The 15,154-nt window shown below is 40.0% G+C and overlaps 1 protein-coding gene across 1 annotated transcript in view; it reads right to left on the reverse strand.

The window, feature by feature from the left end:
- Positions 1-2,341, reverse strand: part of jazf1.S (JAZF zinc finger 1 S homeolog) — a 193,540-nt gene extending 191,199 nt beyond the window's left edge. The window contains exon 1 of the mRNA XM_018269244.2: positions 1,895-2,341. Coding sequence (XP_018124733.2) covers positions 1,895-2,012 — 118 coding nt within the window. The 5' untranslated portion in view covers positions 2,013-2,341. The remainder of the gene's footprint in view (positions 1-1,894) is intronic.
- Positions 2,342-15,154: the final 12,813 nt, after the last annotated feature.

Genomic DNA, 15,154 nt, shown 5'->3' on the forward strand with positions numbered 1-15,154 from the left:
AAGAAAAAGGAAATCATTTTAAAAATTGTGGTTTATTTGGATAGAATGGAGTCTATGGGAGACAGCCTTTCTGTAATTTGGAACTTTCTGGATAATGGGTTTCCGTATAACGGATCCCATACCTGTACTGCAAGAACAGAAGGCTAAAAGTCAAACAGACAATGCAACTACATACTGTAGGGTTGACCTTGTTTGGGGTGAAACTAGTCAGAATTAGGCCAGAAAGATAATGGATCTTTCCATAATTTGCATAACTTAAGTCTACTAGAAAATCATGTAAACATTAAATAAATGCCATAGTCTGGTTTTGCCTCCAATTTGGATTAATTATATCTTAGTTTGGATCAAGTACAAGGTACTGTTTTATTATTACAAAGAAAAAGGAAATCATTTTAAAAATTGTGGTTTATTTGGATAAAATGGAGTCTATGGGAGACAGCCTTTCTGTAATTTGGAACTTTCTGGATAATGGGTTTCCGTATAACGGATCCCATACCTGTACTACAAGAACAGAAGGCTAAAAGTCAAACAGACAATGCAACTACATACTGTAGGGTTGAGCTTGTTTGGGGTGAAACTAGTCAGAATTAGGCCAGTACAATGGTACAGAGGACCAGGGGCATTATGGGGCCATTGGAAGGTAGGTATAGTTACATTGTTTTCTGATTGAATACGAAAGAACTTCCTGTCTACTTTGTTGTTTTGCTCCAGCACTGACTCCTATGAAGCTCAAATGAATATGATACTTGCACAATTCTATAGTGTAATCTACCTTGCCTTGTATCCGACGAATCATCGTACATCGCAATCTTCCGACCTGCAACTAATTAACCAGATTAAATAAAGTAGTAAAAGAACCAGACTATGGTCTGACCGTGACAGCAATTGTACAATAGTTATGTCCGACAAATAGTAGTAACAGTCACCCATTGATATCGTCAGATAGGCAATACATGTAGCGTTATTGTTTTTAGCCGAAACAAATCATCTACCTGTCCTATCGACTAAACGATCGCCATGGTACGAAAAATGACGGGACGATCCACATAATTCATATAATTCATACAAAGTAAATTTTCATTGGAGTTTATCTTTGTGTCTATGGCTTTAGGCAGACATAGGCATTGTCAATAACTACAAGTTTCAAGTAGTTTCAGGAACCACTTTTCCATCTATCCAATAAGTCAGCTTCAATGCACACATTCTAAAGGACAATTTCAGTGTAGGGGCTAAAGCCAGAGACCTGTGCTGCAAATCTCACAGCTAAAGCTGATCCTACAGACCCAATGACACATGCAAAAGCTTGTGTAGTTTAATAATCAGCATTTCAACACACAGATGTATTCTTGTAACACACACCAATAGATTGTTAGCAAAGGCATGCAAATATCACTTGTATACACCTTGCAGCCACACCATGGGCACCACCACACCCAACAACACAACTGATAGGGCACAAGGAAGCAATGGCCACTGCCATAATCATGGGTAGCTATAGGATCCCAGAGCTCTTAGCCTTAGCTCACTTCATGTGGGTGTGCATTGTGGGTGTGACTAACAGCTGGATGGGGGTGGGTGCATACAGTGCATGGCTGCTGCAGCCTGTGGATATGTATATAGCCATGTTTCTTAACTCCCTCTGGGAATGATTGCAGTGCACCGTAACACGACTGTGGCTGCTGAACTACAATTCCCAGCACTGCTTCTAGCTGTTGAGGTATGCTACAATTTGTAGTTTAACAACAGCTGGAGGGCCACAGAATGAGCATCCCTGCTGCACGGCTGCACCTTCCAATACATTCCAGTCACCTCCAGTGCACCATGAGGTCACCCTTGGGAACTCATTGGCTACCCTATACGTGAGGAGGGGAGGGACCCCGAGTAGTGTACTCACCAATGTGGTTATCCTCAATGTGCTCTATCAGCTCGGCCAGGCTGGTGAAGTGGAGCCCGCAGCCCCCGAAGCGGCAGGCATTGGAGAAGAAGGAAGCAGCGGCGATGCCCGTCATCATGGTGTGGTCATGGAGGTCCCAATAGGGATGTGGGTGAGAGCCGGGCTAGGGATGAAGGGAGAGAGGGAGGACGGCAGCCGGTGCTGGAGGAGGGAGGGGAGGGAGGAGGCAGCAGAAAGAGTAGGGAACAGAGAAGGAGGAGGCTGCAGCTGAGAGCAGAGGAGGGGGCGGCAGTTGCAGCTGGGGTAGGGGGAGGGAATGGAGCAGCCCTCACTGCTGGACTGACAGCAACCAGCCCTCTCTGACAGCTCCTTCCACCTGACAGACTCCTTGCTGAACCCATAGGAAAGCCCTGGAGCTATAAGCGCAGGAGCTGCATGACAAGGGATCCGTATGACCAGCAGCCAGATTACACTGGTTTATATTCAGACACTGGTGGAATCACATGTAGCTGTGCTTAGGTGAGAAGGAATGAGTTAAGGCAGGGGAAGGCTGGGCCGGGGGTGGAGTAAGAGAGGGATGTGATGTCAGGGGAAGAAGCAGTGTACAGTAACCCCTGTGCGGATATCATGGAGAGACTGCACACACAGTAGCTTCAACTTTTACATTGATTGACTTGGCTGCTATTTATTAGATGTAGATGTAGCTCTTCCTTGATTTAGTAACGTGTTCAGGTGACAATCTTGCTACCACTGTGGATGGAACCTAAATACAATAAAATCCCATTAGTAGGTTTCTACATATTAATAATTATTGGAGCTTGGAGTGGATGTAGTTTTATTGCATTTGTGTGTGTGTGTTGTGTGTAAATATAGTACATATATATCTATGTGTGATTATATCATATACTGTAGCACCAACACACTGTAGATTTCAATTAATCCCAGTTTATACATCGTCAGACTGGGGGATCAGGGCCCTCCGGAGCGGCCACATCAGGAGCCCCCCCCACGGGCTGCCCCCTGCTAAAAAAACCCCTGCCCCCCACCAACTCGTACCTTCTATAGCTTTATGTGCCCGGGGAGAGGTCAGGTAGCAGCTCAGGCAGCCATGGGAAGGGGGTCTGGACCCAGGGCAGCCATCAGGGGGGGACAGGGGGGAGAGTTGTAGGGGGCCCTGAGGGTAAGGGGGGCCCTGCCACGCCACACTTACTTGATTAGCTGGGCCCCCCCATCTTTCTGAGAGCTGCTGACTTCGGGAAGGAATGGACGTTTCAGGGGCCCTGGCCACCAATTTTCTCATAATGTGGGGGGGGCCCGACCACCAATTTTTCTTTTCTCATGTGGGGTCCTAGCCACCAATATTTTTTAATGGGGGGGCCCTGGCCACAAATGTTTTTTTATGGGGTGCCCTGACCACCAATATCTTTTTATTTTTTATTAACATGTGGGAACCCTAGCCACCAATATTTTTTTTGTTTTTTTACTGTGTGGTGGGGAGGGCGGACCTGTAGGTGGGGCTTGCGTTGGGTGCAGCCCAGGGGGCCCAGGAAATTTTGTCATATGGGGCCCTGCGATTTCTGATGGCAGTCCTGTCTGGACCCACCAGGTTTTTTCCCAGTCTCACCTTAAGTTTATACTGTACATGACCGGGGCAAATAGAATTTTTACTATATTTGTAAATATATTTGTATATATATAAATATGTTATTTAGCAACCCATTTAATCATATCATATAATCATACAGAGCTTGCTCACCCAATATGGATGCTGGAAGCTTCAGTTCACCAGTGGCTGGAGCACCACTGCTATTAAACCTCATAGGACACCATTTTCACTATGTCTGTGTGTGTGTATATATGTGTATATATATATATATATATATATATATATATATATATATATATATATATATATATATATATATATATAGTCAAATACAAGAGTCCTCTGCACTCAACCCATTATCAATATATTTAAGACAGCGACATTTTGTGCATACTGCTACTAAAAAATGCCTTACCCTTTAAACAAAACAGGGATTGTTTGTCCATATATTGCAATATATTTAAGCTGGCCAACTACGTCAAAGTCATCCCATATCTGGCCAGTCCTATGCTCAATTTTATCTGATTCATTAAGAATTCTATTGCTTCATTATACATTTTACAAAGGGACTAGGTATTACCTGCAACTTAACTTGCTGCTTTCAAAGTAAACCTCCATACTTGGCTGCCCTTTTATTAGACACCAGTGGGATCACCTGACTATAGCTGGGAAGGGTGGGAGCTACAACATAGAGCTGGTCACTGCTCCTGTATAAACTATAACAAACAAGGGAAAGTTGTGCTCACCACTATTTTTTTAAAACCATTAGGCGGGGGTGCAATGAGGCTGTGACCACAAAATACATATAGTCAAATACAAGAGTCCTCTGCACTCAACCCATTATCAATTTATTTAAGACAGCGACATTTTGTGCATACTGCTACTAAAAAATGCCTTACCCTTTAAACAAAACAGGGATTGTTTGTCCATATATTGCAATATATTTAAGCTGGCCAAATATATATATATCATACTTCTCTACTCAAAGTGAGAAAGGCCTTGGATAGGGCCAAAACGTCAGATTGAAGTTCCGTTAATAAATGATTATTTTATTTTATAAGTCCTGAGAGTGTGGATTCTTCGTGAAGTATTGATGTTTCTGCACCCAGGCGTACAAATTGATTTGAGTGCTGGTAGCCCTTTGGATTGTATGTATATATATATATATATATATATATATATATATATATATATATATATATATTCTGTATCATCCTTGAAAAAGGTTCCAAAAGGGACCGAAACGTTGGATAAAGATGCAATAAAAGATTGTTTGTCTTATATTAAAGGGAGTTCTGGTCTGTGAAACATTGGTGTATACAAGATTTACCGTGCACCCCTGCCTTTATCAAGATTGATTTTGGAGTACGGATACTCATCTGGAAGATATATATATATATATATATATATATATATATATATATATATATATATATATATATATATATATATATATATATATTATGTTTTTGAGCCATACGTGTCCTGCACTTAAAGGGGTTGTTCACCTTTGAGCAGGGCCGGAACTAGGGGAAGGCAGAGTAGGCACCTGCCTAGAGCGCAAAGCTGGGGGGGCGCCAGGCACATTCCTCCTCTGTCGCCTACCCCAAGTCCGGTTCCCGACTGTCTGGTTGTTATCGCGTCTTTTTCGCTTCTGCGCTCGTGCGCAATCGAGCGCAGGTTCGCGCATGCGCACGCGAGCGCAGATTCGTGCATGCGCACGCGAGCGCAGATTCGCGCATGAGCACGCGAGCGTACATTCGTGCAGGCGCCTCTACTGCCCGGCTTGCCTAGGGCGCCTGGCCAGCGTGGCCCGCCTCTGCCTTTGAGATAACTTTTAGTATGATGTAGAGAGTGATTTTCCCGAGATAATTTGCAATTTGTTTTAATTTTTTATTATTGAAGGTTTTTGAGTTATTTAGCTTTTCATTCATTTTAAGCAAATCTGGTAACTAGGGCCCAAATTACCCTAGCAACTATGCATTGATTTGAATAAGAGACTGGAATGTGAATAGGAGTCTGAATAGAAGGATCAGCAATGAAAAGTAGCAATAACAATACATTTGAAGCCTTACAGAGCATTTTTTCTTTTAGAAGGGGACAGCGACGCCCATTTGAAAGCTGCAAAGAATCAGAAGAAAAAGACAAATAACTATAAAAAAAATAGCATACTAAAAGTTACTTTAAAGGTGAACCACCCCTTTAAAGCAACATCCGTTTACTTCACAAAATAATGGAGGCAGAAAGGTAAGTACAAGCAATATAGCGAGAATAGTGGGTGTGGGGAAGTGTCAGCATCCCGCAAAATATATGCATGGGATCCATTATCCAGAAACCCATTATCCAGAAAGCTACAAATTATGGAAAGGCCATTTCCCATCGACTCCATTTTATCCTGCAAACTAACTGTGAAACTCTAGAGTACAGTAAATTAGTGTTAGAATCATGGCAAAAGGCTTTTTCTCACAGCTCTTAACGTTTGTTCTCTTCTCATGTTATTGTGAATTAAGTTGCATATTACATAGATACTGGAAAAATAACATCATCTTTAAATGCAGCTCATTGATTTTTTTTTTCATTTGTTTTTCGTTTTGATGAGCTACTTAGTCATACACAATATGGATACATGAAATGTCATCAGAATCCAAGATTTGTAGTTCAACATGATGAAAATTTTAATGTTGTCCATGAAGTTTTAGTTATAAGGTCTTCTGTACCCAACTGAAAAGCTGTCCTATTGCAACCCCTAGTCTACAGAAGTTGACAAAACAAATAATTATACATGGAAACCAATTCACATATGAGCATTCTACTGACCAAAAACACAACTATAAATGCAAGATAATTCACCCATGAGCATGCTAATTAACTGCACTATGTCAGGCATTGTGCTGTTATGTCAAATATAGAAACATAGGGGAGATATAGGAACACAACCCTTCTGTATTGAATTTCTAAACCACACTGAATTGTTGCAGGACTACAAAGCCTGGCATAATTTAACATGTTATCAAGGATAAAGTAAATATTACACATGCAGCATGTGTACATTTTGGTTGTAGAGCTATTAAAAGCAACAAACAATGGGCCTTCAGGCACTCAAGGAGTCCACTAAAATTAAAATAAAAACCTTTATTGAGAGTTACATTGAAATGGTCTGCATCCCCTCCCTTATGCAGGCCCTGCCCTAGAGGCAGTTAATCATGGCTTTATCATTGAGCAATTCAACCAGAAAATATAAAAAGACATTGTGCTCGTTTCACATCATGCTAGTCTGTAGTTCTGGATCAATCACAAACAAGATCATTGAAGTGATATTTGCAGTGGAACCTACTGGTGGAACAAGATAATGCAAATTATGTGATTTGCATCCATATTCAAAGGCTCTCCTGGAAATCTTGAACGTTAAGCAGAATCGATTAACATTTCTAGCAAGAGAATCAGATGAAATCATGTTGTGCATAATTAGCATGGCTGCTAATGCTGGTTTGTATAATCACACATTTAGGGGCAGATTTATTAAGGGTCAAACAAAGAATACAAATTTTCGAGTTTTTTTTTTATTGTCAAAACTCATAAATTCGAATTGTGAATTATCAAACTTGATTTGAGTTTTAATTCTAATTTTAAGATTTATCACACTCTGGTGCTTTACTCAAATTCGACTATTCGCCACCTAAAACCAACGAGTTCATGTATAAGTCAATGGGAGAGATCCAGGGACCAATTTGGACACGTTAGTAGCCTTCCTGACATTCAAGTTTTTTTTTGAGTTTAGCTAAATTCAACTCGAATTTGATTCGAGTTTTCAGGTCAGGAATATTCGTCCAAATTTAACACATTCGATTTTTTTATAAATAACCCCCCAGTCGGATTTTGAGCGTATTCAAATTTAATTGCGTTTTGAAAAATTCACATGAATTCGAAATTCGACCATTAATAAATGTGCCTCTAATTGTATGCATGCATTTATTTGTAATTCCATGAGCTTCTCAAAAATTCTTTATAGCATTCTGTGGCACAATACGTTAAAGGTGTGGTTCAACATTAAAAACTGCAAAGCAGAAAGTTGGGTTCTGGCTATTATCACTCCAGCCTTTATCAATTACATTTTTGGCTAACTAACTGTAGAGACCCTGAGTGGCCAAGGAGCAAGATAACCCATGGGATCCCTATTCCCTAGTGCTGGGGAAAATCCCCAAGACAGGCTGCACTACCCCCTGAGAGGGACTTGCAATATCTTGAAGTGTGAAGGTTTTCCACTGATTGCTGTGAATGTACCGGAAGATCTATATTGCCTCATTGCCGTGAACTGCCTGATTGACTGCCTGCCTATTCAATAAAGAAGTTTTGAAGCAACTCCTGGACTGCTGTTTTTTTCCAAGCTGGTTGGTCTGTGTACCAGTGGACACACAAGATTCACCTGAGGGTAAGGTGCTTAAAAAGTAACACACACACACTAATGGGATGCCCAGGATACACTGACAGCATGTCACACTATTTGCACATATCTCAGGACCACATTTAGGGAGTGTTACATAACAATATTACATTTTTTTTATTTTGCACAATCTTTTTACCTATTTTTTATTTTTACACAAAACTGTTCCTTTTAGACATATGTCTGATCCGACTAAGCCTATACAAGGTCTGGTTTTCACCATACCAGAATTATTGACTTTTTTCAATAGCTTTTGTTGTTTTTTTTAACAGTATTATAAAATTATTTCATTTGCAATGCTCTCATGTTTCTCAGTTGCTGAATGTTTTTGTAGCTTCTGAAGTTTGATTACAATTTTGGCAGCCACAAGTGCATGGTATTCCCAACATGTTATATAACAATGAGATGATGTGTGCAGCACTGGTACAGTTTATTCTCATTGGTGAATAATGTTGCATCTGTAATTAAGATTGAGATGTCTACTTTGGAGAGCTAGGGGGTGCTAAAGAGTGAGTTTTAGGGAAGGTTTATTTTCTCTTAACTGGACTGCTGGAGAGCTGGGCAGATGTTATGTTGAATAATATTATTTTAATGATAGAACCCAAGAGTTACTGGACTACATATCCCAGAATGCTTTACACTTGATAGTATGATGTTCTAGGATTGTAGTCCAGCAACAATCAAGTAAAGTGTGGTGAGACAACAGTGCTTTAGTTATTTTTAATTAAAAAAAACACAAATGTTTATGGAATTGAATTCTAAACATTACATAAAGTATGTCTGGCCTAAGTGTATTTGAAACAGAAGAGGCATATTGTTGGATTGGAGCCAAACATCTAAAATTAGATATAACTGCCACAAAACCAGTTCGATCTGGTAAAATAGTACTAAGCAAACATATGCTCAATCTGTTTGTTAACGTAGTAGTGCAGCTTTTAAGGATTTTAGTGCAAAAAAATGTTTTTTGTAAAACACTGGATCTTTAAAGATTTCCGTTCTATATTGTTATAGGACCAGTGGTGCAAACATATGACATTATCTTTTCTAAAATACAATGTAATACTTATAAACAGAATTTGACCTATGTATATGCCTTAGTTTATGTAAGATATACAGTATAAGGACTGATTTGCTAGCTTGGGACAAAGTACAAAGCTCAAAATACAAGGAATAAAGTGCTGTATTTTTTGCCCACAATATACCTTGCTTTCACTCTTGTAACTGCCGCTGTCAGTTGCAGGTGTGTGCCAGTGAGAGCACTGTGAATAGTGCTCTGATGGGCATATTTGTACCAATCATGTTAGTGGAAGCATGGGCACAGTCTTGGATCCCTTATCGACACATTATTCATGTGCACACCACACAAAAATAGAATTAGTGCTTCAAATGAGCTTTAATGGCTCCATTTGTAGATACAAACAAAGCCTTTTAGATACAAACAAAAAAAGTGTTGTGGTGTGCTACAATGAACCCTGATTTTCTGATATATGACCTGTGGCATGTGGGCTTCTCACTGTTGAGCAACATACTCGTAAAAAGGGTTTTTCTGAAGGTAACGCTCTCCATACTTGAGTAAAACAATGACACAACCAGCAGAAGGCTCTGATCACACTTTGCACTGTGTATTACATACTGTAGGCACAAATGTCAAGTGAATGGTGCCCTAATAGTGTATGCCTATGCACTAATAAATGAGCCCTATGATGTTGAAATTAATCTTGAGGGCATAGTTTTTCATTGATACTCTCTATTCCAAAGGCAGCTGTCTCTTACAAGAATCCTTTTTTTTTTTTTATTTATATTTTTATTCACATTTTTTCATTTTTTTTTCTTTTGCATAAAACAAACATTACAACTTGCCCACATAGGGCCATATCACAGTACAATTGGCAAGATAAGGCATAATCTGAGCATCATACAGCATCCATACATCAACATGTTATTTTCCTACTATGCTCCTTCATTTATTCATGTAGCCACATATTATTGCCAAAATAATAAGGTACATCTATACTGTTATTCTAGTGTCCCTACTCCACCCTCTACTTCCAGCTGTGTTTTTAGGTTACCGCCCTGCACATCTTTTGAATGCCAAGTACATATTTTGTAGACCCCATGAATCCCAAATTACGCGGTCCCCCGTTGCATCTCCAACAGATCCCAATTATACCATATTCTATCAAATACATCTATGTTATTGTGTTTCAGTGCTGTCAGACAATCCATTCTGCGAATATATTTCATTCTATCCAGGAACTCCTGTTCTGTGGGAGGTCTAGGGGCCTTCCAGTGTTTCGCTACTAAACCCCTTGCTGCCGTCAGGATATGATTAACCATCCTCTGCGATGGGTTTGGCAATTTCGGGATTCTATCTCCTAAGACAAAGATCATAGGATCAAGGTGCACCGTCACCATTATCACCCGTTCTACATAGCCCTGTACCATCTTCCAATAGCTATCTAGTTTTGAACATCCTCTTGTTCTTTACACCTCCAACACACAGGAGTGGAAGAATCAGGAAATAGTTTATGTAACAAAACTGGGGTATGATACCATCCCATAATAATCTTGTAAATGTTTTCCTTAACTGAATTCTCTTACAAGAATCTTAACCTACTCTGAGTACAGCCGGCTTCCTATTCTTGTGGTGTTATCGCTGCATCATAATTATTTTAACATCAGACACTTGAACAGCACTATTAACACAATGCCATTCTCATGTTTGATTACAGTGTAAGTAACCAAATTCTCTGTAATCTCACTATATGAATTATTTGTGAGATATCATGTATAATGTTATTATTCTTTTGCATCTGCAGAAAGGATAAGTATATTAGGAATGCTGAAGGGGGTCATTCACAGAATTGTAAAGGACAATTGTGGTTCAGGTCAGTGGCGTAACTATAGAGGACGCAGGGGAACAGGGGAGCCCAGACTGCTCCCCCATCTGTGCAGCTTTTCTTCTATAAATTGTTGTACTTGTTTGAGCATGTGGTGGGGAAGGGGGTAGTGGTCGGGGGCCACTATGCGCAACCGGCCCGTGTGAAGAATTTTTTGGCAGGAGGGGGCCCAGTGTGCTCTTGTTATGCCACTGGTTCAAATTACCTTTAATTTTATTTACCGATGGAAAAGGTGTGGTCAGGGCCGGATTTACGTAGTGGGCGCCCCTAGGCCCACTGCCGTTCCTCTCCCATGTCCCCTCCCTTATATTCGTGCAAATTTTCATCATCTGGACTGAAGCAATGGGAATTGTCACATGGTAATTTAAAAAATGATGAATTCGAAAATGATCTCCAGCGCATCACCAGTGTTTTTAAACCAATGTGGGTGTGGTTGGGCAGCCTGCCGCCCCCCTAAAATCCTGCCGCACTAGGCCCGAGCCTAGGTGGCCTTTCCACAAATCCGGGCCTGGGTGTGGTCAGAGAAAGAATCTACAGCAATTTTATTTCACCATAGAATTGAGGTTTCCTAGCACATAGTGCGAGAGCACAACTTCCCCAAAGAAAAATGTTATGCTTCAATTGTGTACATTAGCATATGTAAAGGAAATCATAATTTATACTCTAAATGCTGTAGGCTTGATATGAATTTTGATGATAACTATTATTGTTTTATTTTATTATTTATTATTATTTATTATAATAATATATTTATTACTATTTATTATTATTACATTTTGATTATATTAGTAAGATCTAGTGATGGCAAATCTGTAAGGCTGGTGAGGCTATTTGGCTTCATTTTTTTTCTGTTGGCATAATGATATTTGGAAGGTTTTTAGTTTTTTGGTTCCTATTATTAGTGTTTCTGATTGTCAAACTGTTGGTACAGGGATTTTTTTTTTAGAAATGAACCCCTGGCTTTCCAAATAAGGCGTGTGGTATATAACATGGATATCACGAATTTTACCTACCTTGTTTCTTGGCACAACACCAAATCTCATGGCCACCCACCCACTTTTCTTTATGTTAATCTGGAAAGTGTCAGCACTTTTTTTAGGGCAATTGTAGTCTCAAAATCAAAACTTGAGCTTGCACTTTTCGTGTACATTTCCATTCAACAAAAAACATAAAACATGCTGCCAAAATGCTTGAAATCTATCCCAAGTGCCATAGACCTAAGAAAAGAATACAAAAATATATACCAGTTTGTAGTTGGATGCTGCTCGGCATTCTTACTTAGCCTCTATAAATAGTGATGGGTGAACTTCTCCCGTTCGCGAAACTCGAATTTTAGGCCCATGTCAATTTTGACGTCCACATCAATTTGCGTCAATTTTGACACCGGCGTTAAAGTCAATGGATGTCCAAATAGATTTGACGCGTGATGGTTTTGACGCAAGCGACATTTCTGACGCGTGTCTAAATTTTTTTGAAGCGAATGGATTTTTGCAAATGTTTTTGCAGGCGGCGAAACGTGGAAATTCGGCACGAAATCACACCTGGCGAATTTATTTGCCCATCACTATCTATAAATAAATTCCATGCAAGAAAAAGAAGGGTACATTTGCAAAATCTGATGGCAAATCTGTAAGGCTGGTGAGGCTATTTGGCTTCATTTTTTTTCTGTTGGCATAATGATATTTGGAAGGTTTTTAGTTTTTTGGTTCCTATTATTAGTGTTTCTGATTGTCAAACTGTTGGTACAGGGATTTTTTTTTTAGAAATGAACCCCTGGCTTTCCAAATAAGGCGTGTGGTATATAACATGGATATCACGAATTTTACCTACCTTGTTTCTTGGCACAACACCAAATCTCATGGCCACCCACCCACTTTTCTTTATGTTAATCTGGAAAGTGTCAGCACTTTTTTTAGGGCAATTGTAGTCTCAAAATCAAAACTTGAGCTTGCACTTTTCGTGTACATTTCCATTCAACAAAAAACATAAAACATGCTGCCAAAATGCTTGAAATCTATCCCAAGTGCCATAGACCTAAGAAAAGAATACAAAAATATATACCAGTTTGTAGTTGGATGCTGCTCGGCATTCTTACTTAGCCTCTATAAATAGTGATGGGTGAACTTCTCCCGTTCGCGAAACTCGAATTTTAGGCCCATGTCAATTTTGACGTCCACATCAATTTGCGTCAATTTTGACACCGGCGTTAAAGTCAATGGATGTCCAAATAGATTTGACGCGTGATGGTTTTGACGCAAGCGACATTTCTGACGCGTGTCTAAATTTTTTTGAAGCGAATGGATTTTTGCAAATGTTTTTGCAGGCGGCGAAACGTGGAAATTCGGCACGAAATCACACCTGGCGAATTTATTTGCCCATCACTATCTATAAATAAATTCCATGCAAGAAAAAGAAGGGTACATTTGCAAAAAAAATGCTAATTTCTGGTTGTATAGGCTTGGGGGAGGCCTCTTCACCAAAGGTTGACTTTGACCTTTCTATTTCTGCTTGTTCTCATGAAATTCCACTTTTTTTTTTGCTGCGAAAAGTACACTCATAGACTCCCATGGGTGTACTTTTGTTGCGCATCAAATAAAATGTTTCACCCATAGACTTGCATATGGCGGATTTTTCATTGTTTCTCACATTTATGTGAAGCTAAATGGGTCAGATTCGCCCATCACAAGTACCCTGTCTTACTGCCTAACTCTGTGCAGCCTAAATGTGAAGGTGGTTCTGGTCTCTAACCAGGTAATAATACTATTAGTTGAGGGTCTAAACCATACAGTAGTTGGAGATGAGCATGTAAACCAGGCATGTCCAAAGTCAGGCCCGGGGGCCAATTGCGGCCCTTTTTCAAATTTACACCAGCCCTCAGCCTCCATCATGAAATTAATAATAATGTGGCAACCAGCACAGTGCAATCAGGAATCGCGTAGCCGTAATATTGGGGCATATTAGCAGTGTCGGACTGGCCCACAGGGATACCAGGAAAACTCCCGGTAGGCCCAGCAATCAGTGGGCCCTCCTGCTTCAAAACATTTGGCCTATTTCATGGCCATTACCTATTTCTATGAGAACAAAGAGACTACATAGATGGAATAATAGATTATAGCATGTAAAGAAAAGAGACTAGGAGAATAGAGGTTAAGTGAGGAGAGGAATTATAATAGTACTGAGTGGGCTCCTCATCTAAGGTCTTTTGGTGGGCCCCTGGTCTAAGGTTTTTAGGTGGGCCCCTGGTGTCCCAGTCCGACACTGCACATTAGTGAAATGATCTGCCACTTAGTCTATATTGCTGCCTGTGTGCTGAAGGTGTTAGCAATAGACACGTACTGGCACGTAGTGACATGCCGCTCTTGCATACGTCTTTAGGGCGAAAGGTGCAATAGACGTACTGACGTGCCAGTACATTAAACTAAAGAAGTATGTGAGAACGGCCAAGGACTCCAAGGACTTTATGAATTACACCAATATGTGCACTTATTCTGCCCATTTATATATATACTGTATATTATAAAACCTCTTACAGTATGTATCGATTGTATCAGACAGACAATATTTGAATATCTTACTCTTATCATTTTCAAGCCCTAATTCAAGTAAAAGTAAGCATAAAAAACCTTAGTGCACGGTTTTTCTCTTCCTTCTATTTCACTCGTTTACCATCTATTATTTTGTATATGTTATTTTCTCCACCACGTTGGTGTTTCTTCTTTTTGTTGTATTCTCCACTTCTGTTCTGAATTTTGATTTTCTTCCATTTCTTTATAGAAGTTATCAGCCATATTAAAGAATTTCCCATCTCTTAACTCCAGGGGGGAAAATTTACTAAATGACGAATTTAGTTTTTTTGGAGAAAACTCAGCAAAACGACAATTTGCAACAATATTGTCTATTTAATAAAAGGCGAAGAAGACAATTCGGTAGCAAAAAACTTCAGTGCTAGTAGGGTTGTCATCTTCTGTCCTGTGGAACTCCAGGCAGGGGGGTGGAGCCTTGACATAATGGTAGGGGGTCTGTGATGCGGCAGGGGCATGTCATGATATCAGGGGCGGAGCTATGATGTGGTGATCGGCAATTAGCTGATCGACATGTCAATCATAGAAAATCCTGCCCGGTTTTCCTAATTTGGAAAACCGGGCAGACAGTTTTGACCAGGACAGCCCTTCAAAAAACCGACTGTCCGGGTAGGTGGCAACCCTAAGCTAGGGTTGCCACCTTTTCTGAAAAAAAATACCAGCCTTCTTATATATTTATCTTTTTTCCCTATTAATAACATTGGGATCAGCCATTATTTTTTCCGGCCAGGC

Source organism: Xenopus laevis, chromosome 6S (genome assembly GCF_017654675.1).
Source record: "Xenopus laevis strain J_2021 chromosome 6S, Xenopus_laevis_v10.1, whole genome shotgun sequence".
Taxonomy (NCBI): Eukaryota; Metazoa; Chordata; class Amphibia; order Anura; family Pipidae; genus Xenopus; species Xenopus laevis.